The following is an 11,368-nucleotide window of genomic DNA, read 5'->3' as shown; positions in this document are numbered from 1 at the left end:
ACTCAACAGCACATAACAACAACAACAACATCATGACACTGCCAATCACCCCTGTGGTGAGAATCTTTGCCTTCTTGATGTTGAGCTTCAATTCATATTAAAGGCTGTAGTCCTTAACCTTCTTCAGCAACTGCTTCAGGTCCTCCTTGGTTCTCGGCAAGCAGGATTGTATCATTTGCATAATGTAGGTTGTTGATGAGTCTTCCTCCAATCCCAATGTCACATTCCTCCTCATAGATCCCAGCCTCCCATATGATCTGTTCTGCATATAGATTGAAAAGGTATGGAGATAGGACACATCCCTGGCGTACATCTGTCCCAATTTTGAACCATACAGCGTTTCCTTGCTCTGTTCTGACAAATGCCTCCTGGTCTACGTATAGGTTTTGCACAAGCACAATCAAGTGTTCTGGGATTCCAATTCTTCTCAGAGTCAGCCAGTTTATTATAATCAGGGCACACAGATATGCTGAATAAAGACTGTATCTCCCAGCTTGCCTTGTGTATGGCTGTGAGCATGTGGCTAAATTCTGCCAATAGGATATGAGATAAAATGATAAGGGCAGGATCTTTAAAGGAGAGGCTGTTTCCTTCATCCTTCGTGCAGGCTAGAATGCAGACTGACGACTGGAGCTGCTAATGACTGAAGAAGAAGACATATGAGCCTGGGCCCTAAGGACTTAGTGAAGCAGAGGCACTATGTTAGCTTGGCTGACTCACCTCCAGACTTACACATAAAGATGAGTTTAGGTTCCTTCTAGCTTGCTTAAGCCACTATTATTGAAGGTTCTTCTGTTAAATTAACCTAATTCAACAGAACATCCTATCCAAATGGAAGGCCTTCTGAACACCTCCATAGGGCCCATCCTATTTCACATTAAGCAAATTAAAATGCACACATGGCCTACATTAAATATAATTTGTAAATAACTCTACAAAGCAAGCTAGGGTCCAGTTATGTAGTTAGCATAATCTAGACTCTGTAGACAATTATACATTTATGGCTTTAATTTGCAGTTTTCTTTTTATCTTTTGGTGCCAATTAATTCATTTTTTTCAGGGCTAAATTGTTTCCACAAGGCCTTAAAAAGTTTCATGTCCTAGGCATCAGATCTATGAGCCAAATGGAGGAATTAGTCTTGGGCTCAGTTGATTTCTCCATCTCTAAAGCATCTCAGCTCAAAACCCTACTCCCCTAAACAGGCTGTTCCTCTTTGGAGGCCACACTGCCCTCAGTTTAAAGCTCAAACTTCTTGGCTTTGTAAATAAAGGCCTCAGGCACTCAACTCAGCCACCTCCCAGCTTCCTCTCTCCTCATGCATACAGTCCATCTATAGGATCCACATGTCAGGAGCACATTCCCTGGATGATGTTGATGTTAGGTGTTGTAGAGTCGAGTATGACTCATAGCAATCCTATGAACAAAAGATCTGAACCCTGTTCTATCCTGCACCATCCTTACACTCCCTGACACACAAGAGCCCATTGCAGCAGTCACTGTGTCAATCCATGTTGTCGAGGGTCTTCTCCTTTGCCGACCCTCCACTCTTCCCAGTATCATGTCCTTCTCCAAGGAATAGTCCCTCCAAGCAACATGCCCAAAGTATGTGAGGCAAAGCCTCCTCATTCTTACCTCCAAAGAGCATTCCAGTTGCACCCTCTCTAAAACATATCTGTTTGTTCTTTTGGCCATCCATGGGATGTTCAGTGCTCTTCTCCAACACCACAGCTCAAAGGCATCATTTCTTTTTCTGTCATCCTTATTCATTGTCCAGATCTCAGATGCATAGTAAGTGATTATAAAGATTTATGGCCTCAATCAGACACACCTTAGTCCTCAAACTGACATAATTGTTTTTGTTGTTGCATACCGTAGAGTTGGAAACAGCCCATAGCTGACCTTCTGACAGGTTTTCAGATGTTTTCAGCATGTTTTAATCACACATGAGTATATTTCCCATCCTTTTCCCACAGAGCAGCAGGTGGCCTCAAATAGTGTGCCTTTGGGATTGCAGTGCAGCTTCTTGCCTAGGCCACCAGAGCTCTCCTCTATAATTTGGAGAGGTCCCTAACGGTAGATTTTCCCAGTGCAATATGTCTCTTTGTTTCCTGACTGCTGGCACCAAAGATGTTAATGGTGGATCCAAGCAAGATGAAGCTGTTGATAGCTTTAATCTCCTCTCTATCCATCATGATGTTGCCTATTGGTCTGTTGGTAAGAATCTTTGGTTTCATGACATTGAGATGCAATCCATACCAAAGGCTACATTCCTTGATCTTCTGCAACACGTGCTTCAATTTCTCCTCACTTTCAGCAAGTAAGGTTGTGTGAGTGTGATCTGCATAAGGCAGGTTATGGATGAGTCTTCCTCCAATCCTGATGCCACACTCCTCTTCATAAAGTCCAGCTTCTAGAATAATTTGCTCAGCATACTGATTAAATAGGTATGGAGAGAGATTACAACGCTGATGCACTCCCTTCTCAATTTAAAATCATGCAGTGTTCCTCTGCTCCGTTCACACAATAGCCTCCTGGTCTAAGTTCCCGGGTTCCCTGGATACACCAGGTCTTTTATATCTTGGAAACTCCCCATTCCTTCTACTTGTTGTCCACCTACCTGGGCTTATCCATCCCCTTACCAATGCCCAAACACCTTTCAAGGCTCACATCCATACCATCTCCTACAAGGCCCTACATAATCTGGACCCTGAAGGTGTGCCACAGTACACTTGCACATGCTGATTACTTGATCCATATTGCTCTTCAACTCTCCTTTGCTCCCCTTTGTCTAATAAAACCTTGTTCCTCCCTTCAATTTTAGATTAAACACTATTCCAGAGAATTCTTTCTTGATTTTCATGAACCAAAGTTGGCAATGATATATTTTTGAGACTATCTGAAAACATGTTTGTCTCTCCACTCAATCCAGTGAAGGCAAAGGTCTGTTTTATGCACCACTGCACCCCCAGTGCCTAGTCAGCTCAGAAAATGTGTTGTTGTTAGATGCCATCGAGATGAGTACAACTCATAGTGACCCTCTGAATAACAGACCTAAATCCCATCCTATCCTGTGTCTTTCTTACCATCCCTGCTACATTTGAGCCTATAACTACAGTCACCTTGTCAATCCATCTCAATGGAGGTCTTCTCTTTTACTGACCTTCTACCCTTCCAAGCATGATAACCTTTTCCAAGGAAGAGCCTCTCCTAGCAACATGTGTTAGGTATGATCAAATGCTTTCCTCAGTCTAACCTCCTTTCCCCAGGTTGCACATCTCCTTTCTGTGGATCACCTGGCACCCCATGCACCCCCCTCAGTCACTCCAGCTACACACCTGTCTCAGAGGAGATGTTGACCTCAACACTGAGGTCAGGCACAGGTGCCCCTGGGAAGGAGGCCACACACAGGTAGGTGCCATAGTCACTGAAGTGCAGATCAATGAGCTCCAGGCTGCTGGTGACTGCAGGCAACTCAGGGTCGTTGCGGGTCACCAGGAGCCGCTTGGACATGCGTGCCGGCTTGCCATTCTTAAACCACTGGTAGGTCACCTTCTCCTGGGGCACTGCATCCACGTGGCATGACAGCTTCAGGTCTTGACCCAGCTGTATGTTCTCACTCTCTTTGATCACATCAGGGGTGATCTGGAACGTGGCATTCTTCATGGCTGTGCATGGTTAGGAGGGTAATGCAACTGCGATTAGCCCAAAGACAGAGGTTCTTATCTCATTCCTACTCAAACCCACCTCCTCCCCTCAAGCTGGGTTATAACCCTGCAACAGAAACGATCTACTATTTGGAAATCACTGTGCTTGATGAAATGTGTTCTTAACAGTTCAAGATAAGCTCAATGCAGGAAAATCAGTAATAATAATAGCTTCTGTTTACTGACCATAAGTAGTGTTAGTGGCACAATGGGCAGGAGCTCAACTGCTAACCAAAAGGTCAATGGTTCAAGCCCACAAGTGACTCCAAGGGAGATAAGACCTGGCAAAACCTCTCCAATAAAAGGCCTAGGAAGCTTTATTCTCTGTCCTAAAGGATTGCTGTGAGTTGGAATTGACTAGCCCGTACATAATTTAGTGAGCGTACACTATGTGAGAGGCACTACACTAAGCACTTTATATGGATTATTCACTTAATCCATCCTGAAATCTCTGATTCCCTCTTTACAAAGAAAGGAGCTGGAGCTCAGACAGGATAATTTGCCCAAGAAAGTAGTAATTCAAACTTAGCCTATTCTTTTGACTACTACACTATTTTTCACTGTTCCTATTTTAAGTCTTGACTATGCAAACTAAAAACTGTAGATGCTCCAGAAGGTAAGAGTGGTTATACCTACACTATGAGATTGAGGAAGCATGAAAGATAATTTCAATATTTACATTTTATCCTTTTGTGTTGTTTGTATCCCTGCAACCAATTTGTGTGTTTTCTTTAAAATTAAAAAATCAGTATAATCATTTTACATGTAATTAATTAAAAATATAGAGTTTAGAAAGAAAAGGTCTGGTCTTTTTTAAAAAAATATGGACCTCATTTGAAGTCAGCTAAAAGTCAAGTAGATCTCTCAGTAGACTGGACATTAACTGAGCAGGACAATATTTAACAGGCAAATATCAAGACTGATGGTCAAAGCAAACTGTATAGTCAACCTAAGAGATGATCATATATATTTTATATAAATGGAGATCTTTTATCCACCTAGGTTTTAAAGATAAAATGGCATCTAGTGTAGAAAAATAATCTTTTGATAAGACAAATACTATCAAAGAAAAAAAATTAGTCAGCAGATAGCCACAACCTTGCTTTTTATTCTTTCTTACACGCCTTTGAGCTGTGGTGCTGGAGAAGAATATTGAATGTACCATGGACTGCCAAGAAAACAAACAGATTCATCCTGGAGAGGGTTAAACCAGGCTGCTCCATGGAGGCAAGGATTCTGGGGCTTCATCTGACATAATTTGGACATGCTGTAAGGAGGGAGAGGTCCTTGGAGAGGGATATCATGCTTGGGAGGGTGGAGGGACAGTGCAGGAGAGGAAGACCCTCTATGAGGTGGATTGATTCAGTGACTGAGGTAATCAGGATGGGTGTGTCAGAGGCAGTGCGACTGGCACAGGATAGAGCAGGGTTTAGGGTGGTTGTACATAGGGTTGCTATGAGTTGCAAGCAACTTGATGGCACATAACAACAACAACAACAACATTGGTTAAGTAAAAAGAAATACAGAGCTAGTTTCTTTCAGGAGGGAGGGGGAGGATTTAAAGAGGGAGTGACTGCTCAGTGAGAGATGAAACAAGGAGAAGGCTTATGTCGTTAGAGGACTTTCAACTGGATTTGGCAGAAGATGCAATTTACACTTGAAATGCTAAGAGCTGGAAACAAGTCTGGATCATTTTTGAAAAGTCATTAAAGCTGCACAAGGAGAATAATTTAAAGTTTTTCTCTTTAAAACAGAGTAGAAAAATCAAGATCACACTGTGCAGATAATGATAACTCCCAAGGCTGAGGCTTAGTAAGAAAGGTGTGTTTTCATTAGATCATGCTGCTGATTTGGGTTCATTTTTACATCTAATAATTATCTCTAGATTCCCTAAAATGCTTTGCTAGTAAATTTTTACCTATGTGGCATGTGTGCTAATTTCACTTTAATTCAGTTAACTTATTATGTAGATACTATATTGTATAGGGGGAAAACTAGGAAATTTTGGCTTGAAGAGTGAAATGGCTACATTTAGGGGTTTTATACTCTCAGTTTCCAAATGTTAAAAAAAGAAAGATGAGTAATCAACATCAGATCTTTCTACTTCTTGTATTATTGATGTTATATTTGGAAATGTAGATTGTTGTTAAATATAATCCAGAGAGTTCCAACTCACAGCAACTCTGTAGACAACAAAATGAAATCCTGCTTTGCCCAGTGCCAGCCTCACAATCATTGCTATGCTGTCAGCTCACTGGTTTAACTGCTGTGTCAACCCATCTCAGTTTTAATTCTTGTGCCTCTAGATGGCAGGCATTTAGACTGCAGATGCCCCAAACATCTCTCTTCAGTATTCCCCACCCTAAGAGGAAGCAGGTGGGCCCCTTTCTCATGTTATTTGGAGTTCCTAGAGGACAAGGGACCCTGTCTGCCTCCGAGATCCTTCTCACCCCTCCAAAGGCCACGTACATCGAACCAGCAAGTTGACAGTCTTCTTGGCAGGGTTGCCCACGTTGTTGGTGGCTGTGCAGTTGTAGTAGCCAGAGTCCTGGGCATGCACTGAAGGGATGCTGAGAGTGCCACCCTGGGCCAAAGCACCCAGAGGCAGCGGGCCAGGCCCATGGGACCACTGCAGCTGGGGGAGAGGATCACCCCCTGTCAGCAGACACTGCACCGTCACGTTCTCCCCAGGGTTCACCACCAGAGTTTCATTCACAGACAGCTTCAGGGCTGGTGGTGCTAAGAGGAAAAGAGTTGGGGTCTGAGAGCACCCTGCAGCATGGCTGGATGGAGGGAATATGAGGATGGTAGGGAAACCATGAGGGCTGGGGAAATTCTGGAGAGGGGAGAGAGAGGGAAGAAGAGAGGACCAATTGCACTGGTGGTCATATACCTATAGTCCTGTGTGGGGTGGGACTGTCTCCTGGTTGGGCAGGGGAAACAAGGGGTCTGGGCTGGGAAGTGCTTGTACCCGTGGTGTTGGTGAGCCGGAAGGTGATAGCCTTGTCCGGGATGCCACACACATTGCGTACAGACACCTGGCAGGTGTAGCTGGCATAGTCCTGGGGCCGCAGGTTCTTCAGCTTCAAGACCTTGGTCTCCCCCTGGATGGCAGTGGACCACTGAAGTGAGGGGCCTGCATGGGTCTCCAGGGGTCCCATACACTCATTCACCCAACACTAGAGGCTTGTAGTCCCATCCCTGTCTTTCCAGCCTCCACTCACACCTGAGCCAGTGCTAATACTCCATTCTCCATCCCCCCAGTGACTTGTCATGGGGCTTTCTGGGTGTAAGGCTCCCCAAGTGCACAACAGCCAGACCCTGGTCTCACTGTCCCGACTCTAGGCAGTAGAGAGTGTAGAGAAGGGATCCTATTCTATCCTTATAATGCACACAAACATAGGGCTTTCCACAGCACATGGTCATACAGAGCTCTGACTATCACTACGAAAGTCATCTCCAAACACGTTCCCTGGCATGGCAGTTTCATAAACATCTCCTGTGAGAGACTGTGAGGGACTCACAGGAAAAGGGGGTTATCTCCCTACTCTGTCCATTCCTGCTGAGATTGCCCACAAATTCCAAACACTCTGAAAGTCAGCAAAAAAGGGAAGATGACCTTCCTGTCCTCAAGGAGCACCTTCTCCCAACCAGCAGTATCCCTGGGAAACATGTTTCTTTGGTGGCTCTATTATTTCCATCACTGCTCCCTCACCTTTTTGCTCAGAATTTTTTCTACCTTATGTTTTCCAAACCCCAGTCAGAATGCATGCTTCTCACATCCAGACAGAACTAAGAGCGAGTGAGTCCTTAAACCCCAGATCACAAAGTCTCAGCTCCCAGACCCATCTTCCTCAGTGGGTGCAGGAGGAATAGTGTGAAATGACTGAGGGGAACAGGCAACTGCCTATCCTGACCTGAGTGTAGAGGGGCTCGTAGATGTCAACTCCATTGTCCTGGCTATGAGACAAGGTGTCAGAGCCACGCTTCCAGATGAATCGGGCAGGTGGGTTGGAGTTGACAGTACAGCGAAGGAACACCGTCTTCTCCTGGTAGAAGTTGCCTCGAACATCGCTAACCGTCTGGTGTACAGTCAGGACTGGCTCATCCAGGTCTGCAAGAGCATGGTCCCCATGGGGTCAGAGCTGGGTGGCACCAAGGTCAGGAAGGTGAGGTTACTGACTGCTATAGGGGAAAGTGAGGCAACCTCAAGGGACACTCCCAGAAACTAGCTGTCTGCTAGTCCTACAAGCTTGACCAACTTGTCAGAAGCAGGGTTCTGAGTTGGATGGCTTCCCAGTCTCCCTCCCAGTTGTTCATCTCCAGGAACCAACGTGGGGTCTATCTTTATACCAACATGAGGTCTATCTTTATACCCTCCCATCATACGATGGAAGAAACAGCTACAGGCTAAACAGGAAACCCTGGTTTGAATCCTGGTTTAGCTGTTAGTCTGCTTTAACCTGCCCTAGTCTCTTCTCTCCTTGAGCCTCCATTCTCTCACTGGGAAATTGGACTAAATAGTTCTCATCTCTGACTATATAGCAGAACCTCAAAGAGACTTTCTTTTCAATATTTTTTTAAATACTAATGCCTGTAGAGTTCATTGATGGTTACAGAAGTTGGAACAGTGGCTATTTCTGGGGAATTAAGATTGAAAGGAGCCACGAGAGACCCCTCCAGGGTGTGGACATGCTCTCTATCTTGAATTAGATGGTGTTTTCACATCACATACATACAAGCACATGTAAAATTTATTGAACTGTACACTTAAGATTAGTTCCATTTACTAAATGAATCCTTAATCTGGGGGGGGTGAATCTTGAAGAAAAATAATTCCAGTATCAGAGCCCTATAACAGATCAGTTACATCAGAATAACTGAGAGAGGATCCCAGGGGTCCATAATTTTAAAAAGATTCTTTAGAGATTTCAATGAGTGGCAAAGGTTGTGAATCATAGGTTCCCGTATTCCACATTTCAGCATTTTCCAGCAGATATTTTCACATCCATCATCTTGTCCACAGCCCACTAGCATGGGAGTCAGAGCCAAGGCCATGGCAAAGGGGGAGGGTGCCCATGAGAGGCCTGTAGCCCCTTCCATCACTAGCAAACCCTTAGGGTTTAGAAGGCACCTGGGTGGCTGACGGGGAGGGAGGAGAGAGAATCTGAGGTTCCCCTGCTCATCTTTATTCCAGGCCACAGCTGGAAAGAATGAAAAGGTTCACGGTGGATATTAAGACAGTGTCCCTGTTCCTGTCTTTCAGCTTCTGAGTACTTGGGTCTGTCTAGATGGCTCCTGAGAAGAGTAGCAAGCTGGAAGACTGGCTCCTGAAGATAAAGATATATCAAAAGTGGGCAAGGGGGCTAGGAGCTTCCCACTCAACCAGTGTCCAAGAGTTTGATCCTGCAGGTGGCTGGAGAAGGAAGTGTCTGAAAAGCCCATGGGAACCAAAGTAGAGACACAAAGTATTGTGACAAGGACGCTAGAACAAGACCTGCACCCCCTTCTCAGATATGACTATGCTCAACACTGAGTGCAAGTCACACGTCCTTGTCCCTCAATTTCCTCATCTGTGGAATGGGTATGATCCAACATGTCCTGTGCTTCCTGCCCACTTCACAAAGGTGTTGCAAGGTCCACATGAGATTATAGATGGGGAAGTGTAAACTGTGTACATAGTGCAGCACACACTGGAGAAAAGGCTAGCAGAGTGCGGCCTCCCCAGACCCAGAGAGAGAGAAAGTTTCTACATCTCTCCACTGAGGTGGGACTTCTCCCTCCCTCTGTCCCCCCTTCTTCCTTTTTCCTAACCCAATCCCTAGAGTGCTGCAGAAGTTACCACCCGTCCCTGGGCTGGCAGCAGGGACCCTAGGCGCGGGTGTCCAGACTCACACTGCACGTCCACGCGGATGGACTTGATGGCAGGCACGCCCACGCCATTCTCCGCTTTGCAGTAGTAGCGGCCGCCCTGGGTGCGGGCAATACGCTCGATGCGCAGCGTCTCGTTGTACACCGACGTCTCCTGGAACTTGTCGGATGCGCTGCCGGCCGTTTTGGTCCACCGAACCTGACCCAGAAGGGAGCAGTGGGAATTGGGTTTAGGACTGGGTGTGGCATAAAGCCCTGCTGCAGCGGCCCTGCCTCCCTAAACATTTCACAAGCCACTAGGGTATATACAGGCCTAGTGAACAAACTAACCCAACAAGCACTTGTTTCGGCAAAATGTCTGGGAATCCGGTATCAGAATTGTTAGTTACAGTGGAAGGAAAGCATGCGTGACCCTGGGCAACTTCTCATAGTGTCCATCTTGCTAGATTGTACAGTTCAGTGGTTAAGAGCATGGGGCTTGTACCCACCTTTCCTGCCTGCATTTCTTCCTCTTTGAAATAGAGACTCTTAATGCCCTATGCAGTTCTACTGTTAACCCAAAGGTATCTCGCTAGTAGTTTGAATCTACCAGTGGCTTCATGGAAGAAAGATGGGTAACTTCCTCTTGTGTGACTTTCAGCCTTTGAAAGCCCACTGGAGGGCCAGCTAGGAGTTCCGTCACCAGTCGAGGGTCATAAGCTTGGAGTTTTTAAGTTGGCACACTGATGGTGCAGTGGTTTAAAGTGGGTTTAAAGTTCAGAAGTGGGCTGCTGGAAACCAAGAACAGCTTCAGGGAAGAAAGATGTGACATTCTGCTTCTGTAAAGACTTACACAGCCTTGGAAACCTCCTGGGTAGCTCTCCTCTGTCCTATAGTATCACTAGGAGTGAACCTCCAAGCAGTGGATCTGGATGATCACTGACTGTGATGGGTTTGGGTCTTGTGCTTTTGTTACAGTTACTGGGGCCCAGAACACAGAGTGGAATAAGCATAGGGCTACTGACAGAAAGGGGCTCCGGTGGCCTAGTGGTAAGAAGCTGCACTGTAATCCTAAAGGCATGTGGTTGGAATCTGCCAGCTGCTCTGTGGGAGAAAGATGGACAGTCTCCTCCTGTTGGATTTACTGCCTCTGAAAACCTGCTTGAAGTTTATGGGTCGATTCTCACTCCAAGGCACACTACAACAACAAACAAAAAGGGTGCCTGAGTCTGCCAGCTGCTTCCTTAAAAGTTAACAGCGTTGGCAACTCTATGAGGCAGTTTTACTCTGTTATATAGGATCACCATGAGTCAGAACCCAGGACAGTGAATGAGTTAGTCCCTAGATAGCACTTGACTACTAACCGAAAAGTTGGCAGTTCAAATCTACCTAAAGGTGACAGAGAAGAAAGGCCAAAGTGCTTCCCTAAAAATCACAGTCATTGAAAATTCTACCGAACACAGTTCTCTAACACAAATGAGTCACCATGTTGGAATCAACTCCATAGCCACTGGTTGGACTAACTGGGAGGATTAAATGAGTGTATATTTGGTGCCTAGAAGACTTTATCTCCAAAATGTCATTATTCTACCTTCTAATTACTGGAGTAGGAGCTTTGGTGGCACAGTCCAGAGAGATTTGCACTTCTCTGGAAGTTCAAATCTATCTGACATTCCACAGGAGAAAGATCAGCAATCTCCTCCCAGGTAATTTACAGTCTTGGAAACCTGCTGGAGTGTCAGCTATAAGTCAGAGCTGACTTGAAGGCAATGAATATTATTAATTGCCTTGAGTTTCTCCAGTGTGAAAGGGT

The 11,368-nt window shown here is 45.4% G+C and overlaps 1 protein-coding gene across 1 annotated transcript in view; it reads right to left on the bottom strand.

Annotated features, from left to right (window-relative positions):
- MDGA1 (MAM domain containing glycosylphosphatidylinositol anchor 1) overlaps positions 1-11,368 on the bottom strand; it is a 66,452-nt gene that overhangs the window by 16,242 nt on the left and 38,842 nt on the right. Inside the window, exons 3-7 of the mRNA XM_006882024.1 lie at positions 9,601-9,775; positions 7,623-7,819; positions 6,677-6,809; positions 6,175-6,444; positions 3,337-3,666 (exon numbers count right to left, since the gene is read on the bottom strand). Coding sequence (XP_006882086.1) covers positions 3,337-3,666; positions 6,175-6,444; positions 6,677-6,809; positions 7,623-7,819; positions 9,601-9,775 — 1,105 coding nt within the window. The remainder of the gene's footprint in view (positions 1-3,336; positions 3,667-6,174; positions 6,445-6,676; positions 6,810-7,622; positions 7,820-9,600; positions 9,776-11,368) is intronic.

This window comes from Elephantulus edwardii, unplaced genomic scaffold (assembly GCF_000299155.1).
Source record: "Elephantulus edwardii isolate Elephantulus edwardi_28Jun2011 unplaced genomic scaffold, EleEdw1.0 scaffold00017, whole genome shotgun sequence".
Lineage (NCBI taxonomy): Eukaryota > Metazoa > Chordata > Mammalia > Macroscelidea > Macroscelididae > Elephantulus > Elephantulus edwardii.
This window is presented reverse-complemented; position numbering and strand designations above follow the sequence as displayed.